Source organism: Pseudophryne corroboree, chromosome 11, assembly GCF_028390025.1.
Source record: "Pseudophryne corroboree isolate aPseCor3 chromosome 11, aPseCor3.hap2, whole genome shotgun sequence".
NCBI classification, from domain to species: domain Eukaryota; kingdom Metazoa; phylum Chordata; class Amphibia; order Anura; family Myobatrachidae; genus Pseudophryne; species Pseudophryne corroboree.
Genome location: NC_086454.1, coordinates 175,934,845 through 175,945,649, shown reverse-complemented (window position 1 = coordinate 175,945,649; position 10,805 = coordinate 175,934,845). Strand labels below are relative to the sequence as shown.

The 10,805-nt window shown below is 48.9% G+C and overlaps 1 protein-coding gene and 1 non-coding gene across 6 annotated transcripts; one reads left to right on the top strand and one right to left on the bottom strand.

The window, feature by feature from the left end:
- Window positions 1-207: 207 nt before the first annotated feature.
- Window positions 208-5,289, bottom strand: B4GAT1 (beta-1,4-glucuronyltransferase 1). 5 transcript variants are annotated; one of them, XM_063945103.1, is made up of 3 exons: window positions 5,190-5,289; window positions 3,428-4,591; window positions 208-608 (listed from the first exon to the last, which is right to left on the bottom strand). In XM_063945103.1, exons 2-3 carry the CDS (start codon window positions 4,505-4,507, stop codon window positions 417-419), a joined length of 1,272 nt encoding a protein of 423 aa, XP_063801173.1. In that variant the 5' UTR covers window positions 4,508-4,591; window positions 5,190-5,289; the 3' UTR covers window positions 208-416. The 5 variants fall into 5 exon arrangements, with proteins under 5 accessions (XP_063801173.1, XP_063801175.1, XP_063801176.1 ...); XM_063945105.1 differs by having other exon boundaries at window positions 5,186-5,279; XM_063945106.1 differs by lacking the exon at window positions 5,190-5,289 and adding an exon at window positions 5,094-5,178.
- A 210-nt stretch (window positions 5,290-5,499) lies between these two features.
- TRNAS-GCU (transfer RNA serine (anticodon GCU)) lies at window positions 5,500-5,581 on the top strand. The gene has a single exon. It is a non-coding gene; the product is annotated as a tRNA-Ser (tRNA).
- The last annotated feature ends 5,224 nt before the right edge of the window (window positions 5,582-10,805 follow it).

Genomic DNA, 10,805 nt, shown 5'->3' with positions numbered 1-10,805 from the left:
ATACTTTTCATTGAAAATGTAAGTTCTCTAAATCATCCCATCTCATTTTCATGTATCTATGAGCTTTTATCACTGCCACTCACCCTTCTATGATTCACTTACACAGTATTAACGGTTATTGAACTAAAACATCCTGACACAGCAGTGTTATAGGAATAGAGGTACTCAGGTGACTGATTAATGACCAGGCCACTCAGAGCAGATGGATACAGTGTCAAATTTTTAATAGTCACACACAACAATAAATATATTAAGTTACAATTGCATCTACGCTGCCACTAGTTGTAGATTTGTTGTCCATATGCTCCAGAGTCCTGTCCTTGGACGACTATTCCTACAGCTACTAACCTTCAGTAACCTCTGAAAACGTGGAGTGTCCCTTCTCTAAGGGATAGTACAGGTATGGGCTGGTGTTACTAACAGTGTCGTGTGGATTCAGGGTACTTCATTTTTAGTTCTTCCTTGAAGCCTCTGTAAAGAAGACGGTTTCTTTTGTTCTCTTCTTCTTTCTGACTGTGGAAGTCTCCAGGTAGCTTGTGGCCCTTATGCAACAGAAATGCAGAGTCCAGGACTGCATATGAGAAGCCAGCAATATTCACCTCACAAGCCTAAAAGAAGAAAATAAGACATTAGATTACATCATTGTTGTAACACCATTGTCTACATTACACACCTAATCTTCCCCATTAGATTTATTCATCAGCAAGCACGTGCATAAGAATCTTTTACTACCATGCAAAAATGTGATCACAGTGCAAATCTGTTTTGAAAGGTTTTCAGGATGAGATTATTTTAATGTGATAAAGTTGAGGTGATGGGGCCTGATTGGGATTTTCAAGGTATTACCATGGCGACCGCAGCCCTTGGCCAGTCTTCGTAAGGGATTGGCCAGCCAGGTCTAGGAAGTCTGCGTCAGACAACGCTGTCCCTGTCCGATGAAGCACCCGTTTTGTAGAATGGTCGCCGTTGTTGCGCCGGCTCCACCTCCCAAACACTGCAGAATGCCAATCATACTGCAGCTAAGGGGGGATTGCGTGCGATCAAGCAGAACAAGTCCTGCGCATGTGCAGTTCCACGATTGGGATGCATACAAATCAAAATCAGGCCCATGGTGCATGTACAGCGACATACAGTGGGGATGGTGAACTACTAAATATATTCTAACTGGACCTTGCACTTACACTTCAACCAATCTGATAAAAACTTCACACACATGTATAAAGACAGTACCAATGCCCCCGTCACTATCAGAGCCGGATTAAGGCTCTGGGGGGCCCGGGGTACAGAAGGCAAGGGGCCCCTAAGGACTAAATATAGTATATATATTTGTGTGTGTGTGTGTGTGTGTGTGTATATTTGTATATATATATTCCATGACCATTTAATTTTGATTAAAACAAAAAGAATAAAAAATTACTTCTGGCTTACTTTGAGCTGCTTGCAAATACAGCAGTGCCTGCAGCACATTCCTTTGCCGACATTACCCCTTCATGTACCCGCTGCCTCCCCGGCTCCTCCCTGCAACCCATGAGACAGCCAGTCAATCTGGTTATATTGAAAGCCTGCACACTGCGCAGATGCAGGCTTTCACTTTGCATCCTCCCCTATGAATGACTTCCGCCGCTGGCAGCTGAGCGATGCTGTTTAGTGACGTGCCGGCGCGGGCAGCAAAGCTATGCGGTCAGTGACTACCAGCGCAGCGCTGCAGATTGGTGATAAGATCCGATCTGTGGCGGCTGGTGGGGGGCCCTGTCACAGCAGGGGGCCCAGGGGTACATACTTTACCCTTAAATAAGGGGTACCCTTAATCCGGCACTGGTCACTATAATGATTAAGACATTAATGTGTATAAAATCAGCATTACTTGAGAACACAAATTTTACAAGAGAGGGCGATCTTAAAGTGGAAGCAATTTGGGCGTTAATGTGACGTGTTACTGTTTCCACAATATTTAGAGTGCCTACCCAACCACCAATGTAGGTATATACTGATTCAGGGCCTAATGCAGATCTGATCGCTGCGCTGGGTTTTTTGCAGCCCTGCGATCAGGTAGTCGGCACCTACAGTGGGAGTGTATTTTCGCTGTGCAAGTGTGCGATCGCATGTGTAGCAGAGCTGCAGAAAATGAGTTTGTGCAGTCTCTACGCAGCCCAGGACTTACTCTTCCAGTGCGGTTGAATCCTGCTGATCGGGGACCGGAGTGGACGTTACACACCCTCCCTGAAAACACTTGGGCACGCCTGCGTTTTTCCGGAAACTCCCTGAAAACGTTCAATTTCCACCCACAGCCTCTTCCTGTCAATCACCTTGCGAACGCCCGTGCGAATGGATCCTTTGCACCATCCCATTGCTGATCGGCAAAGCCCGTTGTAGCCGTCCGACACACCGGCGCATACGCACAGCAGCAATCAGATCTGAATTACCCCCTTAATGCAACTGAACACTGTGATACTGTTCACTCTAACATCCTGCACCTTTCAATACCCGTGCAGTTCCTCTTTCCTGGCTGGGGTGTCGCTCTCTGCTTTTGGTTCTTCTAGTCTGGTCTGTATCTCAGCACTGAGCACTCAGTGCTAAAAGCACCACAGCAGCGAACGAGAATGCAAGCTGGACAAGTAAGTGTTGTGTGTCTGACCTTTTGAGCCTTATGGCTAAATTTAAGCTACACTTGTCAAAGCAGCAGCTTCTTCGGTGGTTACCATCACTGGATTTAAAGGGGCAATAGTGTTATATACAAAACCATGCTTTGTATATATCATTATTTCTACTTTAAATCCAGTATCTGAAACTGCAAAGATGCTGCGGCTTTGAAAAAAGGCAGCTCAGTAAATTAAGCCTTTAGTTTCTCTCCAGATGTTGAAAGCTACATTTACTCATCTTCTCAACTCCCAAATGCCTTATTTATATTACTACTCTGTAACCGAGATGCATTTAATACAATCTATCAATACATTATAAGATAAGCACTTGCATCCAGAGTCGGACTGAGGCATGAAGGGCCCACTGGGGAAATGCAGTGGTAGGTGCCCAGGTTAAGGGGTGTAGCCAAGCTCTATCTATATTATATATATATTACATAATTCAAGTGCACAGTCTAGAACAGAGGTTCTCAAACTCGGTCCTCGGGGGCACACACAGTGCATATTTTGCAGGTAACCCAGCAGGTGCACAGGTGTATTAATTACTCACTAACACATTTTAAAAGGTCCACAGGTGGAGCTAATTATTTCACTTGCGATTCTGTGAGGAGACCTGCAAAACATGCACTGTGTGTGCCCCTGAGGACCGAGTTTGAGAACCTCTGGTCTAGAACTTGATCCCTGGTGGGGGAGGAGGGCACGAAAGTTGGGCCCACCGGAGGGGTTCTGCTTGCATCTTTTTAACATTATACATTTTTGGATCCAAACAACAACTTCTCAGTCTTTACCTGGCTGATTCGATTGTATCCATACTGCTTGAACCTCTCATCAAAGGCTGGCACTTTTTTATTCCCGATATAAAATGGTTCCCATGGAGCTCTCCACTCCACAACATAAGCAACTTCCAGTCTGCCAGAATTTTCCTTCTCTGGCAAGTTTAGCCATACTGAATAATTAGTAGGTGCTTGGCACCGTGGACATAATTCTTCATAGAATGCTCGCACTTCCCCCACCTGATATAATCGGAGCAGTTCTTCTTTGGTGCCAGGCAGACGGCGAGTGTGTCTAATTTCAAAAGCTGGTACCACAAATACCATGTGTGGATCTACACCTCGGGCAACTAAATCTAAAAATCCTGATCGGAGTCCTTCACTGGGTACCATATCAATGTCCAACACTAGTGCAAAGGCAGCACTTCCAACACCCGACCTAGCCACATTCCTTAGTAAGTTGTTGGGGTAAGAAGCATTACCTGCATAGTTTACTATATTTGTGCCCATTCCTGCTGCCTTTGCAAACACAGCCTGGCATGTCCGCAGACGGGCATACTCAGCTCGGTCTTCTAGTTCAGGAAAAATTGCCATATCTCCAGATTGGCACACAAGATGAAAGGATACCCTCTGCCTCACAGACGGACACAGCTGGGCAAGACTATATGTTAGCACCGTGGCAAGCTTTGCTTGAGCAGCACTAGCGGCAAAGAGTGCCAATGAAATCCTGCCATCCCAACGTTGTACAAGTTCCTGCAGATGCCACAGGTTACTAAGGCTAGCATGGGAAGCCAATAACACATCCAGATTTTTAGACTGCCCCTCTTTATGTGCCAACAGATTGCGGTAAATCCGATACTGTCCACTGGCATCTAGTATGCCACCAGTAGCCAGCATGGACTTAAGGTAGTCCTTCTGCTCCCTCTGCCATCGTGGCTCTGTACGAGGGGTGCCTTCAAGCACTGGATGAGCTGACCTTTGCTGTTGTTGTCCATGTAGGCTGGAGAGGAGCGATAGATAGAGGAGCTGCAGGAGAGCAACAAGAAGGAGGGCAACAAGGACCACGCGGAAAAACGAGCAACGCACTGCAGTGGGCATCGCCTGACTCTAGTCGCTGTTTCCAGCCCCCTATGTATTGTCAGGTCCTATCCTTTGCATTTGCAGGGCTTGATTAAACAGGGTCTGAAAGAAAACAGCATGAATACTATCAAAACACAATACCAAATTATAACGGTAAATATAACAGTACATTTTACTGAATGAAAAACTATACAGGCTTTAACATTATCAAAATCAATTAATGTTTTGCCAAGTTTTATAATTGTAGCATGTAGATTATCAAAATATACTTATAGTCCATAAATTGTTGATGAGATATTTCTACTTTGTTTAAGCAGAACACTATCTATCCACATCATGTTTTCAATGAAAAGCGCTGAGCTAAGCACTGTATGACTGCTATAGTAACAGCTTGCAGACGGATTGCAGCAGAGCTTGCAATCTATGCCCATCGCTCAATGGTGAATAGTCTTCCCTTGCCCTTAATATAATCTATTGCATAGAATACATCTTCTGACAGAAAGTAACCCTGCTGTAAGGAATAATACACCAAGGCGGTACAATAATTAGCGTCTGACAGGCATATATCCAATGGCACATTGTAAGTACAGGCTAGTAATCCCACACAAGGATAACGCAGACTCTAGCGGCGGCGGCGGCGGAGGCGCACACGGACAGACATTTGCAATCACTACCCGTGATGATAACGCCGCCTACCTACATTATCTCCCATCACCCTTCATGAAACACAACAGAAAGCAAAGCTGTGGCAATGATCCGTGCTCGCCGGGGAAGACAATGCAAACACTCACAGCGCCACCTGCCGCCCTGGAAGAAAAAAATGTCACCCAGCAATCCCCGTGCAAGCTTGCGCCTATATATTTATTTACTGTAGAATTCGAACGAAGAACGTACGGATCCCGGATTGCAAATCGCGATGTTAATGTGAGCACTAAGGAATTATCCTTCGATTCACCATAGACCGGCCTGGCTACGGCATATAAGAGAGCGCTCACAAAAAGCATTTGCAAGACGAGGTGGCCGAGTGGTTAAGGCGATGGACTGCTAATCCATTGTGCTCTGCACGCGTGGGTTCGAATCCCATCCTCGTCGTTCCTTTTGGGCATTTTTTTTTTTTTTATTCTACTAATGTTAGTTTACGTACAGTGAATGTTTAGTTCTGTTTCCTATTACTGTCCAGTAGAATGAATAAAATAGAATATTTCTACCTGCCCTACATTGCTTGAATTAGACTGCAGGTGGTGATGCTACAGCTGACAGATAAGACAAATCATTTGAATGAAAATGCAAATTACATAGTCTCTGAAGCCGTATAATGGGGCTAATACAGACCTGATCGCTGCTGTGCGTTTTGGCACAGCAGCGATCAGGTCTGAACTGCGCATGCGCCAGCGCAAGCTAGACAGTCGACGGCTGTCTCAGACCTGCAATCGCCTCTGCCTGATTGACAAGCAGAGGCGTTCGCTGGGTGGGTGGAGGCGGGATGGCGCGTTTGGCTGCCGTTTCAGGGGCATGGTCCGGGCAACGCAGGCGGGGGGCAGGCAACAGCGGCTGCGTGACATCACACGCAGCCGCTGCAACCAGCACAGTGACGAGTAGCTCCCTGGCAGCAGCTCAGCTACTCTTCAAGTACAAAAGCATTGCATCGCGGCAATGCTTTTGTGCTTGTGCGACGCCGACGGGGTAGGGCCTGACATGCGGGGCGGACTAGCCCTGTGCAGGACGTCTCCCCGCATGTCTGAGTATCTGATCGTAGCCATGCTAAATTTTGCACGACTACAATCAACTCTGAATTAGGCCCATTGGGTTTAGAATGCATATATGATTGTACCTGCCTAAATGTGAAAAAGCAACGAATCATTATAACCAAGTGCTACCTGGCTTCTTGGCAGTATGGGAGCTAATAATGTATTAATAGCATCCCCAAAACTTTCTTGCATTATCATTTCCAATAGCAATCACGAATGAGCAAAGTATATTAAAATACATATGGACTTGATATGCAAGTCTGCTGCCACATTGGAGTTTTTCTTTGGTCTTTAGCAACTAGCAGCCAGGCGCACACTGGGCCCGAGGCAGCTGGGTCATGGTTGCCAACTTCTGGAAGAGCAGCCCGTCGGCTCAGCAGGGGGGGCTGAGGTGACGTGACAGGGGGCGGGCCAGAGGCGGAATGGGGCGTGGTTTCCGGGCAGCGTCATTTAAGCCACGCCCACGCTGTGTAATGCCGCGATTACCGGCATTATACAGCAGGGGGCGTGGTTACATTGCATCATCACCTGCCCGGACCGCCCACTTTACTCGTTAAGTGGGCGGCGGGCAGGGGGTGACCCCCGTAAATCGGGAGACTTGCCTGCTCTTCCGGGGGGGCCCGGAGGGTCACCCGTTTTTCGGGAGCCTCCCGGCCATTCCGGGAGGGTAGGCAAGTATGAGCTGGGTGTATCTTCCACTCACAAAAAGACACATGCAAAAGTAGGGCATTTATTCCTATATGCAGGCCCGCGCTACCCGCTCAGCAAAGGGATGCAAAGCAGGTAGGTGCCTGACTGGAGAGGTACTCTTGTGAGGCGGCGGGCGGCGGCGCAGCGATCGGGCCGGGGTACGGAGGAACAAGGATCCGAGAGGATCCAAGTTCCTCCAATCAGCGTCTCCGGATTTGAAATGGGCGCCGGACGCGAGCCAATCGCTGCTCGCGGCTTGGCGCCCAATGAGGGGTCGCCGCGGCGGGCCAATCAGTGCTCGTCGCGGCGGACCAATAGGAGTCCGCCGCGTCATAGCTCCGCCTCCTCCCAGCGGCTTATATCAAGCGCTGGGCGGCGGCGGAGGTGAGTTGCGCGCCGGAGCAGAGAAGAGCTCCAGAAGACGCCGGGAGCGGATCAGCGGCGGCGGAAGAAGCGGTGCCGGAGAAGGCCGACGACGGGACGAAGAAGGAAGATTGAAGACGGGACGGAGCCGGACGAAGAGGTGGAGCCAGCGGCCCAGCAGCGGAGTATCGGCGGAGAGTGCTGCAGAGAGAGGGAAGCAAAAGAGCTGACGAAGCTCCCCTCTGCAGCCTCTCCCACCGATCCGGGTAAGAGGCCTTGGGCCTGTACCACCATTCTATAGGCCTCTTCCTCCCTAGACCACCAGGTGTTCGGGCATTAGGCCCGTGGGCAAAGTCAGGCCCTTCCGGCCTGTGGGCATTCAGTCGGGCCCTCCCGGCCCGTGGGCATAATTAATCGGCTCTTCGGGGTCTGAGGCTGCGCGCAGTCGGGGTTCCCCCCGGCCCGTGGCCCAGCCCGGAGAGAAGGGGCCCACATACCCTGTCAGTGGTTTGGGCGTTAGGCCCAAGCCACCCTCAATAGCGCACAGAGCCGGCCCTAACCAATATGATGCCCTAGGCAAGATTTTGGCTGGTGCCCCCTAGCACCACCACTGGTTCCGCCTCTGACCTTGCACCTCTTTCCCAGCACCATCACCCCTCACCCATAACAGTGACAGTCCTTATTTTGGTGTTTGTACCCCCTATATTTTAAATAGGAACAGTTCGCACATTTGGCGCACAGCCCAAAAAGGGGTGTATTTTTGCTGGCAAGGGGCATGGCCACACAATAGTACCCCCAATTCAAATTACGCCACACAGTACTGCAACTGTATTCAAATTTGATCATGCGATAGTGTGGATAATTCACATTACATCCCACAGTAGTATCACTTTACCTTTTAAACGTTAGTCCTCACAGTAGAGCTCATTATTCACATTACATCACACTGAATTGCTCCTTATTTACATTACACCACACCCTATTGCTCTTTATTCACATTAGATGACACAGTAATGATCTTTCTATACGCAATGCCACATAGTAGAGCACCTTATACACATAATGCCACATATTAGTAATGTATTTATACACATAATTTCATAATGCCCCTACACATATGAGACACATCATTAATGTCCTTATAAACATAATGCGTCTTACACGTTATGACAACCTTTATTAATGCCCTTTTACACACAATGTCCCATACACATGCCACACATTAATGCCCTTATACACATAATGACACACATAGTGCCCCCTACACATTTGCTGCACATTATTAGTGCCCCATACACATAATGACACACATACAGTAGTACCCTGTTACACATATGCTGCACATTATTAATGCCCTTTTACACATAATGACACACACAGTGCCCCTTACACATATGTTGCACATTATTAATGCATTTTTACATGACACACATAATGCTCCTTACACATATTCCGAACACTACTGCACAACCAACCCGCTCACATGCACACAGCATTCACATTGCCACTAGCACTGTGACCTCTGCCTCGGCTTGGATACAGATGTGTCCTCATAAATCTTGCCTCAATGTTAACGTCGGGCACCTTTTTTTAATTAAAATGCATCTTATTTGCATTGATATGTCACTAGGATGCACAAGCAGCTTATGCTGATTAAAATGATATGCAGCATGCCTATATACTGTGTGAGACTGGGCTGTATCTGCATATGAAATGCTACACACAGAATATAGGCATGCTGCATATCATTTTAATCAGCAGAAGCTGCTGATGCCCCTAGGCATATCAAATGCCCTAGGCAATTGCCTAGTTTGCCTATGCCTATGACCGGCTCTGATAGCGCAGAAGGCGGGCTTTAGGCCCGAGGGCACATAGTGGGCACTAGGCCCGGAAGGATAGTCAGGCCAGCGGCCTGTGGCACCGGTTAGGCACCGAGGGGCACGTCAGGCAATAGGCCTGTGGGACATTAGAGGGCATTAAGCCCTAGTGTACTTTGGCCAAATAGGGTCACATAAGGTGACCCTGGGCACCAGGCCCGGGTCACCCACGAGTGACGAGTTAGGCGGGCACTAGGCCCGTGGGTGAAGTCAGGCCTACGGCCTGTGCGCAGTCAGGGGCGCTAGGCCCAGTGAATAAGTGTTCCCCCGAGGTGAATAAAGGTGGCACTGGGCACTAGGTCCAGTCCACCCCAGGGTGTTTAGGTAGGTAGGCTCGCTTGGCCTGCGTTCCACCTAAGGGAGGGTACAGGAGGTGGGTAGGCTGTGCGGCGTCCACCCCCCAGAGTGCAGGTAGGGATTCAAAGGAACCGCACCGTTTGATGTTGTACTCTGATATGTTTGTGTGTTACCGTGCAGGGCAAAGTGTTGTTTAGAGTTTGTGCATAGTTTGTGTTGCACCACCCACACTTGAGCCAGTTTGAGGGCTTTGTTTATGTAGTTAGTGTAGCGGATGCACACTAGGTTAGAGTGAGGCCCTGCACGGCTGTTTCTCTCTTTGCCTCCTTACAGGGACCTGTAAGTGGAGAAGATCGCAGTACAAGACGTAGGACGGTGAGTAACATCGGTCTGTGTGTTCCTTCTGTGTGTGTCCCTATCTGTCTCCCTTCCTTCAGGGCGAACGGTGAACCTTGCACGCCGGTGCAAGGTAGAATGGTGCGAGAGTGCCAATAGGTGAAATTCGGGCTCTGAGGCGGACGCCTGGGATGACCCTCACCTAGCCCGAAAGCACTATTTTCCTTGGCTCCGGAGGGCGTTTCGGTCCACAGTTAGGAGGACGGCACTCAGCAATCTCCTTCCTCCTATGTCATTGTGTCCGGGTCCGGCGAAAGATTCTTCAGGTCCGTTGAAGGTTCCGGTACCTGAAGGTGAGAGAGAGCGGCGCCTGGTGAGTACCGAAACTACACCTGTACGGCAGCAGGCACCACCACACGCACCGCCGCACCTCTTACACTCTCCCTGCTCTGTATCCCCGCTGCTGCGCCTGGGCCCCGTGCTGCTGTGCCTGTCACACCGTTTGACAGGCAGCTTCGCCCGCAGTTTGAAGAGTCCCCCTACCCCTCTGCAGTGTCCGTCAGTGTCCTGGGCTCTGGCCGAAAAGGGGGAGGAGCTAAATGCATACCCTTCAACTGTACCTTTTTGGCCGGTACAGTACCGTTTTTTTTTTATGGTCTGTACCGGCCAAAAAGAGCTTTGTATCGATTTTTTACTCACTAAATCTCCATAGAAAGTATAGGAAATGGGACGTGGCCACGTCCCCTTTACCTGTGGCCACGACCCTTTTCCTAATTTGTACCGGTTTTCGAGGGTACAATGTTGGAGGGTATGTAAACGGCACCGAGGGGCGGAGCTACACGGGACCTCGCTGAAGAGGACAGAAACTGCTACAAATCCAGCCAGCCAGATGGTATGTTGAAGGAGCGTGATTGAGAAAGTGTGTGTGTGTGTATCTATCTATGTGTATGTATATCTACAGTACAGTGCCGTAACTAGGTATGTGCGCTGTGTGCCTTGCACACA

Bases quoted from the DNA above. Each gene is read 5' to 3' on its own strand.
- B4GAT1 (XM_063945103.1), bottom strand. From the start codon at position 4,507: ATGCCCACTGCAGTGCGTTGCTCGTTTTTCCGCGTGGTCCTTGTTGCC. The intron at 609-3,427 runs GTAAAGACTGAG...TTCTTCTTTTAG, and splicing joins GATACAATCGAATCAGCCAG to GCTTGTGAGGTGAATATTGC.